Source organism: Pristis pectinata, chromosome 4 (assembly GCF_009764475.1).
Source record: "Pristis pectinata isolate sPriPec2 chromosome 4, sPriPec2.1.pri, whole genome shotgun sequence".
NCBI lineage: Eukaryota > Metazoa > Chordata > Chondrichthyes > Rhinopristiformes > Pristidae > Pristis > Pristis pectinata.
Window position 1 is genome coordinate 96221658 of NC_067408.1, and position 27406 is coordinate 96249063.

A 27406-nucleotide genomic window follows, 5' to 3' on the forward strand; every position below is an offset into this window, starting at 1 on the left:
CATACATTGTCACACACTCTGATGAGGAGCACTGTTGTTTAAAATGAGTTTTTGGAAGTGTAGATTTCTGAGAATTACCACCTGTTGGGCTCACTCCACTGTTGTTTAATTACTATTTTTTATTTATTCATTCGTTCAGGGATGTGGATGTTGATGGCAATGTCAGAATTTATTGTTCATCTCTGGTTGTCCTGAACTGAGGTCATTTAAGAGTCAATTCCTGTATTGGTGGATCACACAATGGCCAGAGTGGATGAGGTGGCAAGGTAGTCTTCCCTGAAGGGCATTGGTGAACTAGAAAGAACTACTGGTTTATTGTGCTTATACAGTGTATATATAAAAATCCGTGATTGTTGATACTGATACTAGAATGGCTCTAATACTAGAATTTCTTATTTGATTATTGAAATTTAAACATGAAAGAGTGATTTATAATCCATGTTTTTGGATCAATGGTCCAGGCCTGTGATGCTAGTCCAGAAACTATAAACTACTATCCACCATCCCCACCTCCCAGTGCTGTTCAGCTGCAAACTTGTGATATATTGTTCTGAATTTGTTTATTTCAAGCTTGTACCCTGGGTAAATGAATTGGATTTGTACACAATACTCTTTTAAAGTGGAAATAGCCATAGCAATGAAGAAACATTGGCCCAAATCTTTCTGATGGGTTTACATAGCTGCATCTATTGCCTCATAACCTGCAGGTCATCTTAAACCCTTTCAAGAAACTGTTGCTGGATTTGCATATTAATATCAATTGAACACCCAGTGGAAAACTCTAATCTTGCCAGTTTATTAATCCAGACAGTTTCCTGACCCACTTCTCAAAGAATTTAAACAGGGAATCAGGAGGGTTAATGGGCCATGAAATGTCCTTGGCAAGTAAGATCAAGGAAAATCCCAAAGCGTTTTATACATTTAAAAGCTAAAGGTAGCTAGGGGAAGGGTAGGTCCACTCAAGGACAAAAGAGGGAGTTTATGCCTGGAGCCAGAGGAAATAGGAAAGGTACTAAATAAGTACTTCACATTGGTATTCACCAGGAAAAAGGACATGGTTGATAGTGGGATCAGAGAAGGGTTACAGATCATGAGGAAGGTTGTCAAAAGATACAACAGGATATAGATGAGTTGGAAATTTGGGCAGAGAAATAGCAGAAGGAGTTTAAACGAGGCAAGTATTAGGTGGTGCATTTTGGGAGGTCACATGCAAGGAGAAAATGTGCAGTAAGTGGCAGGACCCTTAATGTACAGAGGGATCTTGGGGTGCAAATCCATAGCTTCCTGAAACTGGCAACACAAGTGGATAGGGTGGTACAGAAGGCATATGGCATGCTTGCCTTCATCAGTCAGGGCATTGAGTATAAAAGTTGGCAAGTGATGTTGCAGATGCACAAAACTTTGGTTTGGCCATATTTGGAGTACTGTGTCCAGTGTTGGTTGCTGCATTACGGGAACAATGTTCAAGTTACTTTATTGTCATTCATCCATATCCTATAAAAACACATGGAGGAACGAAATGTCGTTTCCCCCAGACTCACACAACAGAGGACATGCATAAAACAGAATAGGCTTTGGAGAGGGTGTAGAAGGAAGTCACCAGAATGTTGTCTGAATTAGAGAGCATTTGGTACAAGGTTAAGATAAGATCTTTATTAGTCACATGTACATCGAAACACACAGTGAAATACATCTTTTGCGTAGTGATTTTGGGGGGCAGCCCGCAAGTGTCGCCACGCTTCCAGCGCCAACATAACATGCCCATAACTTCCTAACCCCTAGGTCTTTGGAATGTGGGAGGAAACCGGAGCACCCGGAGGAAACCCACACAGACATGGGGAGAACGTACAAACGCCTTACAGACAGTGGCCGGATTTGAACCTGGGTCGCTGGTGCCGTAAAGCATTGTGCTAACCACTATGCTACCGTGCTGTCAAGACATACTTGGATTGTTTTTGTTGGAGCATTAGAGGCTGAGAGGAGACCTGATATAAGAATATAAAATTATGAGGGGCACAGACAGTGGTAGAAGCAGATACTATAGCAACATTTATGAAGCCCTTAAACATACATGAATAGGCAAGGAATAGAGGGATATGGATCTTGTGCAGGCAGATGGAATTAGTTTAGATTGGCATCATAGTCAGCACAGACATGGTGGGCTGCAGGTCCCGTTCCTGTGCTGCGTTGTTCTCTCTCGCTCTCCTTCCCATGCAGTTAACAATGGATCATGTTGGAGCCAGACAGACCTCCTTCCCCCTCTCCCAACCCTCATCATCCTAGGTCAACAGGGAACGTGTGGACGTTGGTGAGATTCAGGCTTGATCCTTTAGCTCTAGTTCAGCTTTTTCCATCACCGTGCATATTTAACATTAATTTGAAATTTGTATGTGCTAATTGTGATTGTTAGCCCTTGTTTTTAGACTTCTAAATAAATAATACACAATAGACCATTTAAAGCTTCAAAACATTTATTTTTAGCAAACTGGAAAGATTAAAGATCAAGAATTGTTTTTGTACAAGAATCAGGCTAACTAGTTGGGGCTGCTGCCACATAATGACCAAATACATTATATTCCACTTTCATAACAGGTGCTTCTGTAATGTGTTCTACTGCTTGCATGATACATCCATTTATTTATACAACTCCAAAATTATTTTTTTGTTATTGATCTTTCAATGAGTCTGTTTGTGGGTCCGTGTTGCATCATTAGGAGACGAAAAATGGTTTTCCCTGCTTCCATTGAGAATTATTCAATTAACCATTAAGAGATAGCAAATCTTTGTGGAATTATTACTATATACAAAACATAAAATACTCACTATATCTCTGATTAATGAATTAAAAAAAATACAGCAGTAATTTTATATGACCCAATTATCTGTACAGCTAACCTCACCAATATTCTGGTGTTGGGCCTGAAGAGGTAACTGAAGTTCCAAGGGTCCATAAACTCTTTGAATACACTGCAACAAACATTTGGCAAACGTAATTATTAAGTCTAAACCATTATAATTAATGAAGAAAAGGACAATGAGGAATGGAGATTATAATTTGCAGAAGAAAAATAGTAGCCCATGTCAGGTTACTCAGAAACCATTCGAATAAATTGCAAGAAACATGCAAAGTTTTAATGGATTTATCAAAAAGTTGTTCATTCAGTCATTAGCACTTTTTGTGGCAAATTAAACACCTGATCAATTGCTATCTTCTATTTTTCAAAGTTTTTTCAAAAGCAGATTAAAAGCATGGGGATTCAGTCTGTGTGTAATGATACTATAAACACATTCCTGAGTGTATTTATGATTCTACACTTAGAATCAGACTCGACCTTTTCCATCCATTATTCTCCTCAAATTATGTCTAATAATGAACTGATTTCATAAAAAAACTGCTGAGTAGAAAATGGTTCCTGTAAACAAAATAATCTGAATTCCTATTGTTATTTCTATTTGGCTTTCTCTTCACACTTTTTGGATACTGTCTGCCCTATCACACTTGTATCTAACCTGTAGGAGCCTTAATTAAGATTAGTTCAAAGGGTTGCATTAATTATATATTTACACTGTTCTTCCATATTTCCAATTCTTCTAAAAGGTACATCAGATGAAAATATTCACATGCAAATTTCTCCAATGTGATTTGAAGAAGAAGAGAGGAAAGATGCATTGAAACTGGCCCATTGACAGTGTGCTTTAAGCTACATAATTGGTTAAGTTAGCATCAAATAAAAAAATAAGGGCATTTCAAATGCAATCTAGGAATGAGTAAGGGACTGTGGAACTTCCACTATAAAGCTGCCATTTTTCAACAGCCTGTTAACCCCAATCTCCTATCTTGAATCAACCACAGAAGCCAGAAAGACTAAATTCAACCATGTTTAATTTGTCTTCCTTCCTCTTTCTGGGACATTCCTCAACCACATTTGCAAACAGAAAATTCAGACTCTACGATTTCTCTCCATTATATGGGTTAATGCAAATTCTATTGAAGCCCTAAAATGGCTTAAGACGAACTCAGATGGTGGGTTTCTTGAAATCTTTGCATTATTACAATTTTTACTAACCCAAATTGCCAAACAAATTAATCTGAAGCTAATATTTTAAAAACAAGCATGATCCACATTATCCCATAAACCAATGCCATAAGGAAATGACACATGAAAGCATTCACCACCCCCTGTAATATTGTTAACATTTAAAGCAAACCCATCAGTGCAGAAATTCAAAACAATAAAACACTCTTTTTGGGGAAAAAAAACTCACTTGCTACCATGGGGAACTTTATAATTCCTTTGGAGGACTGAGTGCCTTATTGTAAATAAGAAATATCTCTTAGTCATAGGTTGAATCCACAATAAAAGTTGCTGCATATTTACCTAGTTTTTGTTGTGTGTGAGGAGAGAATTTTTCCTCATACATTTGGTTAGATAAAATGCTACTTCAGCCCTCAGAGTAACAAACCAGTTCAATCGTGTTTCATTAGAAATATTTGGATATTCAGCTGCAGATATTTGTACATCTGTGTCTTAAGGGAAGGCCTTGCCAGTGGTGGTGGAGCATGGCAATTTCAACTTGCTGCCAATTTCAACATGTTTTACAATTTACTGTTTCAGTGGCATTCATGTTCTTCACCAATCTGTATCTAAATTGATGGTTTTCTTTCCCTGGAAAGGTGACAAAAAACAAGCTATTGTCATCAAACTGGAAAGTGGCTTATTTGAGATTCATTAGGCCAAATACTGATGGAGCACCACATGTCATGGCCTGCATTGTTAACTTTTTATTGTACCCTTCTGCTTGAATACAACTTCTGCCAAATTTATTCTAAATGCAAGTTGATCACAGAAAGGTTAACGTGGTATCTGGATCATTGTTTTCATACAGCCTTGGCAAAATATATGTGTATGTGGATCAGATTACAGACAAAAACCCAGTTTCAGTTTTTTCAGAATTAGAATTAAACAGGCTGTAGAGTAATTTTATTGCAACATTGAAAATTTCCATGTAATTAACAGAAATACCAGATTTTTTGAAATTTTAAATTATTTGGAAGGGTTCTGAATGTTACAATTCATTGCTATTAACTGTTTAGGTACTTGAAACCACCAGCTGCTCCCAGGATTTGTTTCTGAGTAAAGCATGATAAAGAGCATCAAGCATGTAATTTAAACGTGGAGAGGACCTATGATCTGTGTAAAGTTCATTGATTCCAGCATGTTGAAGTAAGTGGCATCAATCAACCTTACCCTCCCTGGGATAAGAAGAAGAAACAATCTGACGGCAGTCAGCTTCCCATCTTCCCTGTACCAATGACAATAACTAAAAGATTAAATGTGTGGACTTGGACAAGGGTAATCATCCATGGTTTAGTTAAGTACATAAACAATGAATCATTGGTTGAAGTATGAAACAAGTATGCCAGGCAAGAAAGATTTGCCAGGTAGTATCATTAGGATGTGGAAATTGTAGTGTATTCTCTTTGAATGCTACAAGTCACATTTAAAACTCACTGGTGAATAGGAGAACATATTCCTGCAACAAGACTCTAGAACCTAGGTTCATGCTTAGCCTCTGTCACAGTTAAGTAGATGACCAAGGTCCGTGGAATAAATTTCTGTAAGACAAATAGTAATGATATGCCATTGTGATTTCTAGATTCTGGAAAGTACAACTCTCTGGTCTGTGATGTAATTGGACACATAATCCAAGGAATTTAAAACAAAGAATATAATATGGCATTACTACCAAGAAACTGGCAGCTTTATGAAGAGATTTTGTCCTGTTAATTGCGGTCAAAATCAGATTTTTTTGTATTGTCAAGAAATTCTGATCTTTTAGTTGTTTGTATTGCTATCAAAAAGAACATTTAGTTATGGCTGAACTGACAGTAAGATGTAAAAGAATAAATGATTGATGCCAAAAGTGTAAAATTAAAGCTAAATATCATACAATTTATATGTAAGAAGTGGAAAACACAACAGCATATTTATCATAGCAACACACACAAAGTGCTTGAGGAACTCAGCAGGTCAGGCAGCATCTATGGAGGGAAATAAACAGTCGACGTTTTGGGTTGGGACCCGTCATCAGGACTGGCTGAAGGGTCTCGACCTGAAATGTCGACTGTTTATTTCCCTCCATAGATGCTGCCTGACCTGCTGAGTTCCTCAAGCACTTTGTGTGTTGCTCCAGATTCCAGCATCTGCAGAATCCCTTGTGTCTCTAGCATTTTTATTATAAAAGTTCAAGTAAATACTCCAAAGAATAATTTTGAAAATTCATTTTAGGCTTTTAATACTCATTACTTTGTTTTGGAAGTGCACTGTAATGCCCCTGGTATCTACTTTGTTTTGTCACATGATCATTATTTTCTAGATTAGCCATTAGAATTGCCTCTTCCTTTAGCAACTGAATTTTGGGATTCGGTGGTCATCCATGAAACAGTTCTCATAAGCCTGAAAAATAATGCTTAAGTCAGCCAGTAGAGAAAAGTCACAATACTCTCCTTTCACCACATATTTGGTTTTGGCATGCAGTGGCATACTCAGTGGAATAATAGTAATGATAGCTAATGTGACTGCACTTTGAGTCAATTTATTAAGTGTGACTGGAGTGCTCTTTTGTTTATAGGAAAGCCATACCTGTCTTGTTGAGGCAACGTAGTTACACAGCTGAGGAGCCTGAAGTGTGGTTGTTATCTCCCTTGTTTATCTTCTTGAACTCATCAGCTGTACCTCTTTCATTGGTTTTGCTTTTCGATGTAGGTGTGTTGGAGAATAAAGTTTAGAGAAAAACAAAGTGAAGAGATGATCTCAATTTATACTTAAAGATCAAGTATTCATCAACAAAACTAAACTTCTATCAGAAATGCTATTGTGACAAGTTCCTGTTATTTTTCAAGTACATTTATTATACCAGTGGTGTGGAAACTTCTGGATCTTGCAATTTTCAATCTCTCAGCTGTAATGAAGATAAATTCCTACTGTTCAACCAATTCTGCATCCTCAATTGCTGCAAATCCTATCAGTTATGCAGTTCATATCATGAAAATATTATATAAACAGAAAACAAAATGTAAACTTTTAAAACAAAGGCTGAATTATGCCTGCATGCTCTGGACCAATTACTTGCTCAACTATTAAATGCTGCTTCACCTGTAATTACAATTGATCTCTCCTCATGTGCAACAACAGATTGTTTTGTGTAGTTACAAAAATATGCCTTTATGTTCAAAAGACAAAACATCAAGGCATGAAATTTTTACATGTGTGCTGACTTCTCTGCAGGCTCGACACACGCGGAAAATTGATCCTTCCTTCTCTCAAAGGTTGTTCTAATAATGTGACTGAAAATCCCTGGACTCTGCCAGCTTTATTGATCTGAACAGGAAACAGCAACTTTAAACCCACACGTATTTGAAGGTAAAATGTTTGCCTACAATTCTGGTTCAATAGCTCCCAGAGTTGAATTTCAAAGATTGTTTCTCCAATACTTTAACTGCTCAAAAATATTGAAGACAATATTTAAATTAGAAGCAGAAAGAAACATTGAAATCGAACAAAAAAAATTCCTGCTGCTTATTACAGACGCACAATGATGTTGTCTCTTTACATTCCTGGCAAATGAATAGGTACCTGAAGATTTCAGGCAATTCAGGTAAGTGGCATTTTTATCACTTTTCCTGTTCTACAGTGAAGTGACGCTATTACGGTGCTGTATAGACACCTCAAGGAAGATCTTGTTGTGTCAAAGACATCATACAGATACAAGTTGTTGCTACTTTGTGATATCACGCTGCATACCTTTTCTTCTTGTATAACCAGTAAATCATACCAGCGATGACTGCTGCTATTAATAGGCCGATGATTATTCCCACTGTCACCTTGGCCTGATTACCACTGTTGTGCTTGTTGCTCTTATTTTTTGGATCTGTGGGAGTTAAAGTATTCCATTCGATTATTAAGTCACATTAATTTGACTGTAGTGTGGCCCAGTGTGGTAACATAATGATACTCTCAATTATTAGAAATGGATGATTCTGTGGCTAAATGAACTGACCAATGAGATATCCAAGTCTACAAATCAAGAAAGCCTTGACTTTGCCCAGGGAGCTTTATTGAGACACCTATTAGATATCTGAACCTCACCAGTTCCATTCAAATGAAAAACAGAGCTACTAGGTGGAGTCAGCCAGCCAATCGATTTGGTTTGAAATAATTAAGCTGGGTTGTTGCTCAGAAGTCCAGCATTTGGGCAACTGCCTTGTAATTGGAGAGATGGGAGTTTTGTGCATTTTCAGTTAACTATCTAGTGCTTAGCCACGTTTTTCTGTGATCACTGCATGCTTTCATACAGAAAGAATGCATGGAAAGCTGCATCCTAATAAAGAGCCATTACCATCAGAGCACAAGGAATATAAGCAGCAAGTGACACCAAATGTTCTCCATAACTCAGTAAGGGGGTGGCTGATTCTCTATTTCAACTATCTTCCCTTTTGATCCTAAAAAATGTTCTGTCAAGTCTTAAATATACTCAATGATTAAGCATCTATAGCCTTATAAGATAAATAAATTTTTCTTCTCAATCCTAAATGGCTGACTGACTCCTTATCCTGAGATTAAGCCCCCTAGTTCTCCAGCCTGAGGAAACAGCCTCTTAACATCTACTCTGTGACAAGATGTTAATGTGATCACATCTCATTCTTTAATCTCCAGTGAGTAGAGATAAATGTTATTCAATCCTTGCATCCCAAGCATCAATCTGCTGAATCTATGCTGCATTGACTAGAGGGGAAATATATCCTCAGCACAGAGTTATTCCCATATTCAAATAGAACAGTAGGGATGTTAGGACTTGAGCATGTTAGGACTTTATTCCTTGAAGCCGAGAAGAATAAGGGGGGATATGATAGAGGTTTACAAAATGATGAGGGGCATAGACAGAGTTAATGCAAGTAGGCTCTTTCCACCTAGATTAGGAGAGATAAGTATGAGAGGACATGGCTTTAGGGTAAAAGGGGAAAGGTTTAGGGGGAACATTAGAGGGAACTAATTCACTCAAAGAGTGGTGGGAGTGTGGAATGGGCTGCCATCTGATGTGGTAAATGCGGGCTCGCTCTTAACTTTTGAGAGTAAATTGGATAGATAAATGGACGAGAGAGGTCTGAAGGGGTATGGGCTGGGGGCAGGTAAATGGAACTAGCAGAATAATGTTTCGGCACAGACTAGAAGGGTCAAATGGCCTGTTTTCTGTGCTGTAGTTTTCTATAGTTCTATGGATAAGCCAGGAAACTACAGGCCATTGAACCTTACGTCAGTAGTAGGGGAACCATCGGGGGACAAAAAGTCTTAGGGATGGGATTTATGATTACTTTAGACAGGCAAAGACTGATTTTGTGCATGGGAAATCCTGCCACTCAAATCTGAGGTTTTTTTTGAAGGGGTTATTAGGAAGACTGATGAAGGCAAGGGGGGTAGACATGGTATACATAGACTTTTAGCAAGGCTTTTTGACAAGGTAGGCTGGTCCAGAAAGTTAGAGCACATGGGATCCAAAGTGTTTTGGCAGTATGGATCCAAAACTGACTTGGTGATGGGAGGCAAAGGGTAGTGGTGGAGGGTTATTTTTCTGACTGGAAGTCTGTAACCAGTGGTGTATTGCAGTGATTGGTGCTGGGACCTTTGTTGTTTGTCATGCATGTACTGTATATTAGTTGAATGACAATGTCTGTGGTCTGATCAGTAAGTTTGCTGACGGCACGAAGATTGGTGGAGTTGTAGACAGTGAGGTTGTTTGCCCAAGGATACAGAGGGACATAGATCAGCTGGAAAGCTGGGTGGAATGGTGGCAGATGGAACTTAATCCTGACAAGTGTGACGTAATGCATTTTGGGTTGTCTGATACTGGCTGGACAGATATAGCAAACAGCAGGAATCTTAAAAGCTTTAATGTACAGAGGGACCTTGGGGTGCAAGTTCATAGCTCCCTGAAAATGGTGATACAGGTGGATAGGGTAGTGAAGAAGGCGTTTAGCTTGATTTCCTTCATAGACAGGAGCATTAGGTATAAGAGTTGGGAAAACATGTTGCAAAACATTGTTTAGACCACACCTGAAAAAGATGTGGTAGTGCTAAAAAGAGTGCAAAAGAGATTCACCAGGATGTTGCCTGGAATGGAAGCCTTTAGTGGCAAGGAGAGATTGGATAGGCTCACTGGAGTGCAGGAGGCAGAGAGGCAACCTTATCAATTTTTATAAAATTATGTGGGGCATAGATAGGGTAGATAGTCACAGGTTTTTTCCAAAGGCAGGAGAGTTTAAAACTAGGGGACATTTACTTAAGGTGAGAGGGGAAATATTTAAAGGAGGAGATCTGAGAGGCAAGTTTTTCCACAGAGAGTGTGGTGGGTATATGGAACAAGCTGCCAGAGGAGGTGGTAGAGGGAGGGACAATCACAGCATTTTAAAAAATCATTTGCACAGGTACGTGGACAGGAAAGGAAATAGAGCGATATGGGCCAAGTGCAGGAAAATGGGATTAGTATAGATAGCATCTCAGTCGGCATGGACAAGTCAAACTAAAGGGCCTGTTTTCCGTGCTGTACAGTTCTATGATGGGCTAAAACTCCAAATTGTATTCTATTCGTGGCTTCACCAAAGCCCTGCATAATTACAACAGGATTTTCTTATTCTTGTACTCCAAACCCCCTCGCAAGAAAGGTCAATGTACCTTTAGTCTTCCTTATTGCTTGCCATACCTGGATACAGTAAAACAATGATAATCCACCATCCAATTGTTTGGATATCCCAGTGGTTTGCTATTTGGCTCATCAGGTTCTGATTCCTGTGTTCCCTTTAAGTCACCAGGGTCCCAGTTCCCCCACACTCTTTAAATTCACGTTAGCCCTCGTTACCCCGCTCCCTTTAAACTTACTGGGTTTGCCGGAAAATGTATTATGTTTCGTGTAACATCTGAAAAAAAGTCCAAAAAATCTGCCATTCTGGCACCACTGAATCCCAAGAGTATTACTGTATTTACTTCCTGCATTTCACAAGCCAACACTTCAAAATCCCTCTGTATAAAATCATAGTTTTGCACCAATTGGAAAAATAATCCTTTTTCTGTTCTTCATACCATAGTTCACAACTCCCAGATTTTCTCACACAATTCATTTCCCCTCTCTACTTTGTATGATCAATAAACTTGGACATGTTATGTTTTGTCCTTTCATCTAAGTTATTAATTATATCTGTGCTAATTGTTCCCCCCCACTGAGCCCTTGTGTTATGTGGCAACTTTGGAAAATGCAGAAATGCTGAATTCATTTGCATCCCCTTATCATCTTGCTAATTACATACACCAAGTTGCATTAGATTTCTCATAATTATAGACCGGTGAGTCTCACCTCAGTGGTTGGTAAACTGATGAAGAAGATCCTGAGAGGCAGGATTTATGAACATTTGGAGAGGTATAATATGATTAGGAATAGTCAGCATGGCTTTGTCAAGGGCAGGTCCTGCCTTACGAGCCTGACTAAGCACATCGATGAAGGGAGAGCAGTAGATGTAGTGTATATGGATTTCAGCAAGGCGTTTGATAAGGTACCCCATGCAAGGCTTATTGAGAAAGTAAGGAGGCATGGGATCCAAGGGGGCATTGGATCTGGCTGGCCCACAGAAGGCAGAGTGGTTGTTGAAGGGTCGTATTCTGCATGGAGGTCGGTGACCAGTGGTGTACCTCAGGGATCTGTACTGGGACCCTTGCTCTTTGTGATTTTTTTATAAACGACCTGGATGAGGAAGTGGAGGGGTGGGTTAGTAAGTCTGCGGATGACGCAAAGGTTGGGGGTGTTGTGGATAGTTTGGAGGGCTGTCAGAGGCTACAGAGGGATATAGATAGGATGCAAAGTTGGGCTGAGAAGTGGCAGATGCAGTTCAACCCAGATAAGTGTGAAGTGGTTCATTTTGGTAGGTCAAATATGATGGCAGAATATAGTCTTAATGGTAGGACTCTTGGCAGTGTGGAGGATCAGAGGGATCTTGGGGTCCGAGTCCATAGGACGCTCAAAGCAGCTGCGCAGGTTGACTCTGTGGTTAAGAAGGCATATGGTGTATTGTCCTTCGTCAATTGGGGAATTGAATTTAGGAGCTGAGAGGTATTGTTGCAGCTATATAGGTCCCTAGTCAGACTCCACTTGGAGTACTGTGCTCAGTTCTGGTCACCTCACTACGGGAAGGATGTGGAAGCCATAGAAAGGGTGCAGAGGAGACTTACTAGGATGCTGCCTGGAATGCGGAGCATGCCTTATGAAAGTAGGTTGAGGAAACGCAGCCTTTTCTCCTTGGAGCGACGGAGGATGATGGGGGACCTGATAGAGGTATATAAGATGATGAGAGGTATTGATTGGGTAGGTAGAGGCTTTTCCCCAGGACTGAAATGGTGGCCACAAGAGGACATAGGTTTAAGGTGCTGGGGAGTAGGTATAGAGGAGATGTCAGGGGTAAGTTTTTTACTCAGAGAGTGGTGAGTGCGTGGAATGGGCTGCCGGCAACGGTGGTAGAGGCGGATACGATAGGGTCTTTTAAGAGACTGTTGGATAGGTACATGGAGCTGAGAAAAATAGAGGGCTGTGGGTAAATTTCTAGGGTAGGGACATGTTCGGCACAGCTTTGTGGGCCGAAGGGGCTGAATTGTGCTGTAGTTTTTCTATGTTTCTCAAACATAAGCTTTCCTCAAGACCAAGCCTGTCTATCACTATTTTCCCCATATGGGTTACCACTTTATAGCAATTTTAATAACAGTTTCCAGCAATCTGTCAATCACTGTTTTCAGACTGATAGTTCCCAATTTTCTCCTCCTCCTTTTCTTGAATAGTGACATTAAATTATCAGAGGGATGAGGGGGTCTTCCTCCACCTTGAACATGTCTACACCATGCTAGAGGTGAAAGGCACCATAGGTCTCATCAGGAAATGAAAAGGAATATCATTATCACCACCAATGATGTATCATTGTTTTATGTTCTGACAGGTAAACTCTGGCAGCTACCTTGATGGTTTTGCTCAAGATATTCATCCACAGGTTCCTTGAATCGCACTGAAAAATACACAGGATAAAGCAAGTTACTTTGAGTCCATTAAATTCATATCTAGCTTAAACAAGGTCCCCAACTTTATTGTGTATATAATCCCAATATTTTCCCCCAGATAGTATTTGAAGAAAGAAACCATTCATTTGAGAATAGAGGTAAGAGAGAGTTCACAGGACACAATCAGGAAGCTGTCAAAATATTACACTTAGTGGACAAGACTGTAAATAAAAAAAGAGGGTAGACCACTGCCAAAGAAAGACTCCTAAAAGTTAATGGCAATCACTGCTTGTTAAGCATTACTGGTGAAACACAGACAAATAACAGCCCTGTACTTAAAGAATTCAGTAAATAACCTACATGAAGGTGGCTCCAAGTATCTTCCATTCCAATCAATGAATATAGGAAATGAATCAAGAACCAGTGGTCAAATGAGACAAAGCTTTAGTTTTAAAGGCTTGCAGATTGAAGGAGATGATGAAAACAGGATGAGGTAAGATAACCCACAGTTTTAAGATCCAAGAAAGGATTAAACCTGAGAAAGAGACATAATGACAAGAATGAATTTTAATGCAGAGGAGATGAAATGTATGCAGAAAGAGCAAGAGGAGGAAGCTAAAAGGATACTGACATTGTCAGTCTTCCATAGATGAGAAGGAATAAGGAAAGGAGCAATAGAGAGAGAATTTGTGTGTCGGGGTGGGAATGCTGAATTAGATGCTAAGTATTGCTCTGCATCCTGATTCTCTTTTGATCCAAGATAGCTGCCTGGATTCAAATGATAATGGAAAATTCTCCATTAATGTGGAAAATGCTGCATTAAAGAGGGTACCTGGCTGGCTGTTCATTCTTTGTTAAAGTGCCTGACAGACATTCTCCATTGTGGTCAGTCTGAAAGCTGTGTTTGTGAACATTGAAATATATGAAGACCCAGCAATGCCCTTTGAATAATGGAAAATTATTTCCCTGAAGTTTCAGAAACCTTTTCAGTGTAAATGGAAAGCTGTTGCTAAACTGTCAAAAAAAAGTCAAGCGTGGGTTTTATTAGACTGACACAATAAGCTGCCATCATCCACTGAATTTTGTTTACAAAATATTTCAAAATACTCACTGGCAGTTACATTAACTGAATATTGATCCTCCCCATGGGTATTTATGGCTGTGCATGTCACTGTAGTGTTTTCTGAAGGTCGTATTGTTATCTTATGGCACCACTGTGATCTTTTGTCTTGTATTGGTTCTTCGCTTGGCTGTAAAGAAAATATTTCAATTTCTTATTTAAATTTGGGGAATTGCACTGTACTTATTGTGGATCCTAGCTCAGTTGTGGTATGGGCAGGCAAATTTGCAAAAATTGCATTGTGGTCACATCTCTGATCTATCTCCCCATCTGGGCATCAACAGGCTTGCTGCATTTATCTGTTATTCCACATTTAGTATTCTGTTCTGGCCGAGGATGTGAATCATTTCTTCTAATCTACAGTGGCATGCAAAAGTTTGGGCACCCCTGGTCAAAATTTCTGTTACTGTGAATAGCTAAGCGAGTAAAAGATGACCTGATTTCCAAAAGGCATAAAGTTAAAGATGACACATTTATATTTTTAAGCAAGATTACTTTTTTATTTCCATCTTTTACAGCTTCAAAATAACAAAAAAGGAAGAGGGCCTGAAGCAAAAGTTTGGGCACCCTGCATGGTCAGTACTAAGTAACACCCCCTTTGGCAAGTATCACAGCTTGTAAACGCTTTCTGTAGCCAGCTAAGAGTCTTTCAATTCTTGTTTGGGGGATTTTCGCCCATTCTTCCTTGAAAAAGGCTTCTAGTTCTGTGAGATTCTTCAGTCGTCTTGCAACCCCTGAAGCTCACCACCACCAAGCACAAAGTAGCCAGCTTGTTAAGACAACCCTTACACTAGTCTACAGTGTGCATCTGCAAATTCACTTTAGTTTTCACCTAGGCTACTCTGGCAGCATGTCACAACCTGTGGGATCTCTTCCAACATGCATATCAGTCTGATTTGGAAATATCACCTGTCCTTCATCGTAACTGAGCCTAAATCCTGGAGCCCTACCCAATAGCACTGTGGGAGTATCTTCCCCATAAGGTCTGCAGGAACTCAAGATGACTTACCATCACATTCAAAGACAGTTAGGGATGGACAATAAATGCTTGCCTTGCCTGCAGTGCCCAAATGCCAAAACAACAATTAAATTTTAAAAAATCTGTTGGATAAACTTTTCCTTCAGCTAGAAGGTGCACAGAATCTCACCCACTCTGTTACTTACAGATGTTCCATTGATGTTCCACTGGATGGCAGGCTTGGGGAAACCCTCCACAACACAACTCATCACTTTCAAATTGTTCATCACTTTCTTTGTCAATTTAATTACCCTTGGCTTTCCTGTAACAAAGAAAAATGTTCCTCTCGTCAAGGACAGCACAAAGAATCATTGGGATAGATTTTGTCTTCAGTGCCCAGGTGAATTTGTTGGATCAGCTCACCTGCCCCATGGGGAACCTATCCAATTATCTTCTCATTGCATTCAATGGAATAATCATTTCAATTGATTCAAGGAGGAAGATGCTACCCACCCTGGTGACAAAAGCAATTAACTCCATGCTAACAACTCTGCTAATAATTCAACAACTGAGTCTGTTCGTCCACTTAATCTAACGTATTCTGCTCTCACTCAGAACTGAAAAAGATTTCACCTTCTATTTCACCAGTCTTTATATTCACTGGATCATCCTCCATAATTTCTGCCACCTTCAACGAGATGCCACCACCAAACACATCTGCCCTTCTCTTCCACTTTCACCATTCCACCTGACTATGCCTTCCATGACTCCCTCTGGTTCTCCCTTCCATCTTATTAACAACCATTCCCCTTCTCATTGGCATTCTTCTATTTAACTGCCCCTTTACCTATTTCCTTCCATCCTTCACCCCCCCCCCCCCCCCCCCCATATCCAGGGACCCAAACAATGATTCACTTGCAATTTAGTGTACTGAATTTAGTGCTCACAATGTGGTCTTCTCTGGTGGAGAAACCAAACATAGATTGGTGACTGCTTATTCAGCCCGCAACAATGACCCTGAGCTTCAAGATGCCTGTCACTTTAATTCAATATCAAAATTACACTCCGCACTATCTGTTTTTGGACTCCTCTACTGTCCCAATGAAGCCCAACATGAATTTGGGGAACAGCACCTCGTCTTCTGTCTAGGCAGTTTGCAGCCTTCAGGACTCTAAATGTACTGATTTCAGATATCCTGCCTTTCCTATTTGTTGGATTGGGCAATTCTGATGCAAAGCCATCCCATCAGCTGGTAGCATTAAGGCAATTCTTTTATTGAATAGATGCTGCCTGATTTGTTGAGTAGTTCTGGCATTTTCTATTTTTATTTCAGATTTTCAGATTTCCAGAACCTGTAGTTTCTTTTTTGCTTTTAGTGCTCTTTTGCTTCATTTCTTCACACAGACAAATAACAGACCAAAATCAATTCTTCATGTACATCTAGCTTATCTGATCTAAGTGACAGTATTGTTTAGTTGCTAGAATGAGGGCAGAATTTGGTTCAGTTGTGATCTTGTTTAATGTTATAAGGCTAGAAATTGTACCATGCCATTAAGGGAATATATGAGGACCCACCCTTGGTAATGATAATTCTATCAACCCATCATGCATAATAGAATGGGGCATACACATTGAAACTCACAAGCTCCTGTCATTGTAAATTTCCAGGAAGAATCAGTTGTGCAGTGTTTTAGAAAGGATCTTGGGGGAACGGGAGGAGTTAGCAAGAGAGATTGCTAAAGGTGGCAAGAGAATTTTGGGGTGTTGGGAGTAAGGATTGCCATAGTGATTAAATGAGAGTGAAGAGACAAGGATTAGCATTTTGATGGAGAAGGGACTAGAATGAGGATAACATGATGACGACTGCAGGGGTGTTGGGGAGGCTACCAGACATCGTGTTTGGGATTGTGGAGGGGTGGTGATAGGAGTATGGTGTTGAGAGAGAGGATGATAGTGAGGATCAGAGTGAGGATTGATGGGGTTTTGGACTGAGATTTAGGGCAAGTATCAGTGACTGATGGAGGAATTTGGATAGAGGATTAGGGAGGTCTGAGGATGTTGAGAGGGGCTAGATAGGATAACTTGCCTAGTAGGAAATAGACACCTTGGACTTATGAAGTCTGCTTTGGCATTAGTTAAAGAGCATCAATGAGGTGTGATTTAGTATGCAAAGCTCGTACAGTCTGAGGACTTCATAGACACAGAACAATTTCTTGTGATGTTAAGTATGCATTGTGCTCTGCTTACATGCACAGCAGATCAATATATCATGTTCAGGGAGAAACTGGAACAAAAAAATCTGTAAATATTTCAATAGTATTTAGTAAATGGATTTTTGATAAATCTCCATTGTTTAGTGTTCAAAAACATTGTAGTGAATAACTGAATTTCTCGGCCACCGTGTTACAATCATACATCAATGATGTGGTACATAGTTAGAATACTGAAGGTAACAAAGAATTACTGCTTTCAGAAAATACTGGCAGAAACCTGTTAATTGGCCGCAAATGGTGCCATAAATGCTGCTGTTTTACCTTCCACTCGTATGATTATGGATTTTTCTCTCTTAATTTCCTTCACTTCTTTTAATTTGGCTTGGCACGTATAATTACCAGCGTGCGTGTATTGCAGTGACTTCAACACTAAAGGGTTCTGATTAACTTTATTTTTCTGAAATACAAAGAACACATCAGAAGCATTACTGTATTGAAAGAGGACTATATTTAATTTTGTAACAAAACTGCAAGGAGTAATCACGTCTGTGGAGGGTTAAAAGTGTCATGCAACACATAAATATTTGCCTGTGTACATTTATTTGTACCAAGTTCAATTTCATGAGAGAGCTGATCTTTCTTGGCATGATCCTATTTTCTGGTGTCCATCAGTGCGAGTTTCAAATCTCAAAGCTGTCTCACCAAGATTACAACAGAAGGTTGCTTTCTGCAAGGTAGAAGGATTTAGGCATGACAATTGGAAAGCAGCCCTTTCATGGATGCCTAGGAGTTCTAAACCATGAAGAAAATCCATTTGGATATGCTTTATACACCAGGGCAGAAATTCAGTTACCTTGAAAACAGAGAACAATATGCCCATCCTTTATGAAGATTTCTTAGGCTGGGATAAACATGGCAACAATAATTCAAAAAGTAACACTGGATTACTCCCTACTTACTACCATTTACAATTACAATTTTTAGTACAAAAATGGGAAATGTGCTCTTCCAGAATGCACAATATAAAACACAAGGAATACACTTAAGGAACCTCATTGCAACTGCCTCCCACCTGCCCCAGGCTTATTACCAGCTGGCTCAGTGAGAGACCTGGTCCATCCCTCATTCTTCCACAATAGGAGTTGTACCAGGACCCAGAGTAGGTATCTGCAACTCACTGCTATCATGTAACTATGCCAAGCCCTCAAAATGGCCCACGGGACTCTTTGGAAACAAAGACTGGTGATGGTGCCTCACCCACCATCTCTGCTTTTGTTTAAAATCTGCACTGCAGAAAGGAGGGAAAAAAACAATCTCCCAGTGGAACATTATTTTTTGAAACACCAGCAACTATCAAAGTCAAGCATCATTAATTTGAAGAAGGCATTTAGCATGTTTGTAAGGTTAATCCCTAAAACCCTAAATTTTGACACATTGCATCAAGTGGCTGATGAAGTTCTTCAATGCTTACTTTAGCAGTTTACACAAGCTGGAAGCAACAATCAATGTCTTACTTTCATCAGGATAACATCTGCAGTTCCAGAGGAAATAACAATGCACTCCAGGGTTATATTCTCCCCAACCATCTTGGAGACACTTTCATTAGGACTCATAGTCAAAGCCAAATCTGTTAATAATAAAACATTTTTAAATTCATTATTTCACCAGCTCTGTAGATTTTTCTACATTTTCTAGATTAAAAAATAGGACTTTGAAGTGTGAGAAACATTTTTTGTTGCTGTTTGTTTCTGTATTCCTTTCCCCTCACTTTAAGCTGTTGCCTTCTTGCTGGAGCTTGTATCCATAGGCGTCAGCCAAGGGGACAGTCTGTACATAGGAACGCTGAATGTTAGCAGTGTTTTTCACTACAAAGCCCAATCTATAATCATTGCCTGACATCCATTCATGTATACCTCTAGCAATGGTCACTAGAATGCTTATGGAAAGTAGCACAAACTGAGTGTAATCCCTTTATAGACTAACATCCATACATATAAATTTACAGCATTGAGTGGGTGAGGAGTGGGAAATCTATGCTTTAGTTCTCTGGGTCAGGGGATTTTTGACTTTGTGGAATACTAAGTTGGCATTACATGTAATGTAGCATAACACTATTACAGCGCCAGCAACCCGGGTTCAATTCGGCTGCTGTCTGTAAGGAGTTTGTATGTTCTCCCCATGTCTGTGTGGGTTTCCTCCGGGTGCTCCCGTTTCCTCCCACATTCCAGAGATGTACGGGTTAGGAAGTTTTGTGCATGCTATGTTGGCGCTGGAAACATGGTGACACTTGCGGGCTTCCCCCAGAACACGACGCAAAAGATGCATTTCACTGTGTGTTTTGATGTACATGTGACTAATCAAGATATCTTATGTTGCATTTCCCCAGTTATTCACTTCAATCAACATGAATGGAAATGAAAATGTGAAACCACTGTTCTGCTTTCTTCTCTTTCTGCCAATTTCTTTAATCTCATGGATCTTTTTCTCATGCAGAAAAATAAAATAAATAGACGTATACTGATTTTTACCTGCTGATTATGGAAAATGAGAATTAAGTTATTTATTTATTAGTCACATGTACATTGAAACACACAGTGAAATGCGTCTTTTTGCGTTACTGTGCTGGGGGCAGCCCGCAAGTGTTGCCACTCTTCTGGTGCCAACATAGCATGCACACAGCTCCTAACCTGTACGTCTTTGGAATGTGGGAAGAAACCCATGCAGTCACGGGGAGAACGTACAAACTCCTTACAGACAGCAGTGGAATTGAACCCGGGTTGCTAGTGCTGTAATAGCGTTATGCTAACTGCTATACTACCGTGCTGAAGCCTGGGAATTCCTCTCTAAGCCTCCTTTGCTCTCGAACATCTATCCTTCATTACGATGCTTCTTAAGACCGGGCTCTTTGATCAGCTTTTAGGCACCTGCTTTGTGCTCATTTTATGTAGCTTGGGTTACATTTTATTTGTTTACTGCTCCTAACAAGCACTGTGAATCAGTTTGCTACATTGAAAGCATTCTATGGGCATTTTCTTTTGCTAATGTTGCGTCATGAACCAATCCATTTTCATTTAAGGCAATCACTCAAAACATCAAAATCTCAGTTAATTTGATTTTGCTTAAAATGTATTTTTGTTTCTTGAAATCAGAAGCTGGTTTGCAAGTCCCAATATCATAGTGAATGTGATTTTAATGGCCACTACTGCTGCTAGCTATACTCCATAGAGTCATACAGCAGGGAAATAGGCCCTTTGGCCAACTGAGTCGATTGCTGACCAACAAGCACTCATTTCTACTAATCCTATTTTACTCTCCCCACACTTCCATCAATTCACTCTGATTCTACACACTAGGGGCAATTTATCGTGGCCAATTAACCTATCAATCTGCACATCTTTGGGATATGGGAGGAATCCCATGCCGTCACAGAGAGAATGTACAAACTCTACACAGAGGTCAAGTTTGAACCTGGGTCACTGGAGTTTCGAGGCAGCAGCTCAACATATTCTGGGGTTTAGATGTTTCAAAAGGGACAGGGGCAGAGGGAAAAGAGGTGAGGGAGTGGCTTTGCTGATAAGGGACAGTGTCACAGCTGTAGAAAGGGAGGATGTCCTGGAGGAATCATCCACTGAGTCAGTGTGGGTGGAAGTCAGAAACAGAAAGGGAGTGATTACTCTATTGGGAGTATTCTACAGATCCCCCAATAGCAGCAGAGATGCTGAGGAGTAGATCGGGAGGCAGATTTTGGAGAGGTGCAAAAATAACAGGGTTGTTGTCATGGGTGATTTCAACTTCCCTAATATTGATTGGCACCTCCTTAGTGTAAAGGTGATAGATGGGACGGAGTTTGTTCGGTGTGTACAGTAGGTTAACCACCAGGTCGGATCGGCAGTAAGGAAAGCGAGTGCTATGTTGGCATTCGTTTCGAGAGGTATAGTGTATAAAAGTAGGGAAGTGTTGATGAGGCTCTATAGGGTGAGGCCTCATTTGGAATACTGTGTGGAATTTTGGGCCGCATATCTTAGGAAGGACGTACTGATGTTGGAGAGGGTTCAGAGAAGACTTACGAGGATGATTCCTGGCAATGAAAGGGCTTACATATGATGAGCGTTTGTCGGCTCTTGGACTATACTCACTGGAGTACGGAAGAATGAGAGGGGACCTCATAGAGACATTTAGAATGTTAATTTTGGAGACTTCCGACTTACGCATATTGGCCTTCATTTCTCTTATAGCCAGGAGGGCTGTATTGCTTAAATGGAAGGAAACTATTCCTCCCACTCATGCTCAATGGTTATGGGATGTTATGTCATATCTAAATTTAGAGAAGATCCTTTGCTCTATTTCTGGATCTATTCTGGACTTTCAATTATTATGGAGACCTTTTTTGAACTACTTTCAAAACCACTGATTTGGTGCTTAATGTACAGATATTGGCCAATACTACTATATCTTTAGGATGTTATTAAACAGCTTTGGTTTTGGTAGTGGGGTTAGATATTTTTTATATAATAAAATTATTCCAACTTATCAATATCAATTGATATCTTTTTTGTTTATCAATACGAAGCATTGTGATTTCTAATGTGATTCAATACAATCTATTTTGTAACATTTTCTTTTTTTTTCCTTTGTTTCATGCATTTTGTACTTCTTATTTGAAATTAATAAAAATATTGAAAAAGAATGTTGAAAGGACTAGACAGAGTAGATGTGGCTAAGCTGTTTCCCTTGGTGGGTGAGTCCAGGACCAGAGGGCACAATCTTAGAATTAGAGGGTACCAGTTTAAAACAGAGATGAGGAGAAATTTCTTTAGCCAGAGGGTAGTGAATTTATGGAATTCTTTGCCACATACAGCTGTGGAGGCCCGATCATTGGAGGCGTTTAAGGAGGAGATAGATAGGTATCTAATTAGTCAAGGTATCAAGGGATATGGGGACAAGGCCGGAAATTGGGGCTAGATAGGAATAGTTTTTTTTTCTCATGGTGCAGACTCGATGGGCCGAATGGCCTACTTCTGCTCCTTTATCTTGTGACAGGCCGACTAGAGGAAAGGCCATACTGCACCTGGTACTAGGCAATGAGCCTGATCAGGTTTCAGATCTTTTGGTGGGAGAACATTTTGGAAATAGTGATCATAACTCCTTGACCTTTACCATAGCCTTGGAGAGGGATAGGAACAGACAATATGGGCAAGTATTTAACTGGGGGAGGGGGAATTATGATGCTATTAGGCAGGAACTTGGGATCGTAAATTGGGAACAGATGTTCTTGGGGAAGTGCACAGCAGAAATGTGGAGGTTGTTTAAGGAATACTTGCATGGGGCTCTGGATACGTTTGTCCCATTGAGGCAGGGTAAGGATGGTAGAGTGAAGGAACCGTGGTTGACATGAGATGCCAAGACGACGAGGAAGCGTCAAGAAGAAGAAAGAAGCATACACAAGGTTTAGAAAGCATGGATCAGACAGGGCTCTGGAGAGTTACAAGATAGCCAGGAGGGAGCTTAAGAATGGACTTAGGAGAACTAGAAGGGGGCATGAGAAGTCCTTGGTGAGTAGGATCAAGGAAAACCCCAAGGCGTTCTACACGTATGTGAAGAATAAGAGAATGACTAGAGTGAGGGTAGGACCGATCAGGGATAAAAGAGGAAACATGTGCCTGGAGTCGGAAGAGCTAGGGCAGGTCCTTAAAGAATACTGCACATCAGTATTCACCAGAGAGAGAGAGACCTTGACGTTTGTGAGGATAGCGTACGACAGACTGATATGCTAGGGCATGTCGATGTGAGGAAAGAGGATGTGCTGGAACTATTGAAAAACATTAGGATAGATAAGTCACCGGGGCCGGATGGGATATATCTAAGCTTATTATGGGAAGCTAGGAAAGAGATTGCTGCGCCTTTGGCGATGATCTTTGGATCCTCATTGGCTGCAGGAGTAGTGCCGGACGATTGGAGGGCGGCAAATGTTGTTCCTTTGTTTAAGAAAGGAAGTAGGGATAACCCTGGGAATTACAGACCAGTGAGTCTTATTTCAGTGGTGGGCAAATTACTGGAGAAGATGCTTAGAGACAGGATTTATGGGCATTTAGAGAAGCATAGGCTGATTAGGGACAGTCAGCATGGCTTTGTGAGGGGCAGGTCGTGCCTCACGAGCCTGATTGAGTTCTTTGAGGATGTGACAAAGCACATTGATGAAGCTAGAGCAGTGGATGTGGTGTACATGGATTTTAGTAAGGCGTTTGATAAGGTTCCTCATGGAAGGCTTATTCAGAAAGTCAGGAGACATGGGATCCAGGGAAACTTGGCTGTGTGGATTCAGAATTGGCTCGCCCATAGAAGACAGAGGGTGGTGGTAGAAGGAGCGTATTCTGCCTGGAAGTTGGTGACCAGTGGTGTTCTGTAGGGATCTGTTCTGGGACCCCTGCTCTTTGTGATTTTTATAAATGACTTGGATAAGGATGTGGAAGGGTGGGTTAGTAAGTTTGCTGTTGATACAAAGGTTGGTGGTGTTGTGGACAGTGTAGAAGGTTACTGTAGATTACAACAGGATATTGATAGAATGCAGAGCTGGGCTGAGAAGTGACAGATGGAGTTCAACCTGGGTAAGTGTGAAGTGATACACTTCAGGAGATCGAATTCTAAGGCAGAATACAAGGTTAATGACAGGACTCTTAGCAGTGTGGAGGAACAGAGGGATATTGGGCTCCACGTGCATAGATCCCTCAAGGTCGCCACACAGGTCAATAGGGTTGTCAAGAAAGTGTATGGAGTGTTGGCCTTCATTAGTTGGGGTATTGAGTTCAAGAGCCGCGAGGTGATTTTGCAGCTCTATAGAACTCTGGTCAGACCACACTTGGAGTATTGTGTTCAGTTCTGGTTGCCTCATTATAGAAAGGATGTGGAAGCTTTAGAGAGGGTGCAGAGGAGATTTACCAGGATGTTGGGTGGATTGGAGAGCATGTCTTTTGAGGACAGGTTGAGTGAGCTAGGGCTTTTCTCTTTGGAGAGCAGGAGGATGAGAGGTAAATTGATAGAGGTGTACAAGATGATAAGAGGCATAGATTGAGTGGACAGTCAGAGACTTTTTCTCAGGGCGACAAGGGCTAATATGAAGGGATGTAATTTTAAGGTGATTGGAGGAAGATCTAAAGGAGGATGTTTTTTTTACACAGAGAGTGGTGGGTGTGTGGAATGCACTGCTGGCAGAGGTTGTGGGGGCAGATACATTCGGGATATTTAAGAGACGGTTAGATAGCCCCCTATTTTTCTATCATTCATGTGTCTATGTGGGAGGGAAGGGTTAGATAGATCTTAGAGCAGGATAAAATGTTGGCACAACATTGTGGGCCAAAGGGCCTGTACTATGCTGTAGTGTTCTATGTTATGTTCTATGTTCAATAGGCTGTGTGGTTATGCTGCCCCTTATAAGAAATAACTAACATCACTACATTTGCTTGGCATGATGATGTCATGCTAATTTGAAAATCAATACATGTTCTCCAATTTAATAAAAAGCCAAAATATTCCATAAACATTTCAATTTTAAAAGAATATTTACAGTGCACGGTGATGTTAACAGAATCCTTTATGTCAGGGTTATCTGGTTGTGAACAGGCATATTGACCAGTATCCTCTTGTGTTGTGTTCATTAGCTCATATCGGTTCACACCAACAGCTTTCACTTCTCCCTATGAAATTAAATAGTAGACATTTGCTCAACATATCTTCAACCTGCATATAAAAACAGAAAATACTGGAAACACTCAGTGAGTCAGGCAGCATCTGTGGAAAGGAAAGGTAGAAAATAAATGAGTTTTAAACTGCAGCGAAGGAAGTGGAGGGATGGATCAAACAAAGGAAGCATCTCTGATGGGAGGGGGCCATGAGTGCTGAGGTGATATGCTGTTGAAGCATCTGGTTGATAGATTGAGAGGAGCTAGAGAGTGAGAGAAAACAAACATATGGACATATAAAATATGTGAAGTGCAGATCAGAGTTGTCAGAAATGCCCAGTAGATCAGGCAGTATCAGTGGAGAGAGAACTTAATATTACATTTGGATAACCAAAGCAAAACTGGGCAGTTCTAGTACAAACAGGGATAGAGTTACTTGAAATTATCGAATACTATAAAGTGAAGGTTACAGCGTACCCTGATGGGAGATGAGATGCTGTTGCTCAAGTTTATATTGGGCCTTGTTGAAATGGTGTATTAGCATTAGGGCTAGTCACAGACAGGTCAGAGTGGGAGTAGGATGGAGAATTAATGTGACAGGCAAATGGAAGCTCAGGGTTGCCTCTGTGGACTGAATGAAAGTGCTCTGCAAAGTGTGCTAACAAGGTTGTTTCCTCTACATTGGACGAATCAAACACAGATTAGGTGAATGCTTTTCAGAGGACCACGGTAATGACTTGAACTTACAGTTGCCTATCACTTTAATTCTCCATTCCACTCTGACCTCTGTACGTGTCTTTTTTTTGTATAAAACATTTATTAGTTAAAAGCACTACAAAAGACTACAAATATCAAATGTATACATCTAATACAGAAAGGATCATCTAATCAACTACATAACTTCAGAGATTATTGTAAACTGACACCATGAAAGCATACATACGTCGCTACGTCCAGTACCGCAACACTCAATATTTCATATCAAAATCGTATCTGTACGTGTCTTCCTGAATTATTCCCTTTTTCTCATCCATCTCTCCCATCCTCTCTATAACTTACTTTTCTCTTTCCCAGTTCTGATAAAAGGTATTTGCTCTTAACTCTGTTTCTCTCTCTACAGATGCTGCCTGACCTGCTGAGTATTTCCAGCAGTTTGTTTTTATTTCACATTTCCAACAACTGTAATAATTCTGATGTTCATTCATATGTTCATCACACATATGCATCATTACAAAATGGACGCAACAAACAAAAACACAATTAGTCTGTAAAATAACACTTTACCGAACGCAGCTTTACCAATGAGGCATAATTTATTTTTAGGTGTGTGGTTATTTATCATTTGTAAACAAAAATGTACTGTGTTTTGAATCTTAAACAACAGTATTTAATTCTTACATAATAAGGTAACACATTTTATGAAGTTCTAATACATGTAGATGTATATAATAGTGTTCAGTGCCACTGGGCTTGTACTGATGGAAAGGCATTAAACACGAGATACCAGTAACACCCAGTTACACTGAATTTTTGTTTCTAAATCAATCCGTGAGCAACAGAACTTCCATCCCTTGATTACGTGTCAAGTGTTAGGACAGGGGATTAGGCATTGCCAAGGGAAAAATAAAAGGTGTTTAGAAAGAAGAAAAGGGAGCTTAAAATGTTAATTAAATGGAGATAAAATTAAGGATAATTGAATAACTAATTCTGACTTACATTCTGGGTGAAGGTGAATTTTTCTGGTGGAGGATAGCCGTCACCTGAGCATGACAGTACAACATTTGTTCCCTCCAAGATGTCCTGTGCTGGTGATACTTTCAAAGAAATTTTTGAAGTGTTGTCTTATCAAAACAAAAATGAAAAAAATAGTGGATGTGAGATCTTACAATCCTGTGTAAACTTTGTTAATTTCACACTACAAATCCCTTTGCATTTAATTTTCTGAATCCGTTCCACGTTATTTCAACAATTAGGATTTTTCTTATTCAGGGCACTAGACCAGAGAGCAATCTATCACTGTGCAGTCCTCCAAATTTGTCAGAAAGACAAGCGAACCAACATCCCTGACAATGAGGCACTAATTATACTCAGTCAGCTTCCTTTTGCATGCTCTAGAAATGGACACTCTATTTTGAGCTTTGTAATGGGAAGAGATTACCAAGCAGACAGAGGAAAAAAATTCAAGGAGGTGCTCAAAGTCTTCATGGAGAAATGTAACAGCCCCATTAACACTTGGGTATCTCTGATACATGATAGTTCAAAGTGGAGAAGGAACATTCAGGATGATACTGAGAGCTTTGTGGCCAAGCAGCAGGACTGTGCAGAATGCCCTGTGTAAATGGAACAAATGC

General features: G+C 40.1%; 1 protein-coding gene across 1 annotated transcript in view; it reads right to left on the minus strand.

Moving 5' to 3' along the window:
* Positions 1–2456: 2456 nt before the first annotated feature.
* The window catches only part of LOC127569504 (CD166 antigen-like), a 258073-nt gene continuing 233123 nt past the window's right edge, over positions 2457–27406 (minus strand). The window contains exons 7-16 of the mRNA XM_052014216.1: positions 26772–26896; positions 24941–25070; positions 18894–19006; positions 17701–17836; positions 15373–15488; positions 14200–14338; positions 13049–13096; positions 7806–7932; positions 6645–6754; positions 2457–4667 (exon numbers count right to left, since the gene is read on the minus strand). Of these exons, the coding sequence (XP_051870176.1) occupies positions 6667–6754; positions 7806–7932; positions 13049–13096; positions 14200–14338; positions 15373–15488; positions 17701–17836; positions 18894–19006; positions 24941–25070; positions 26772–26896 (1022 nt within the window). The 3' untranslated portion in view covers positions 2457–4667; positions 6645–6666. The remainder of the gene's footprint in view (positions 4668–6644; positions 6755–7805; positions 7933–13048; positions 13097–14199; positions 14339–15372; positions 15489–17700; positions 17837–18893; positions 19007–24940; positions 25071–26771; positions 26897–27406) is intronic.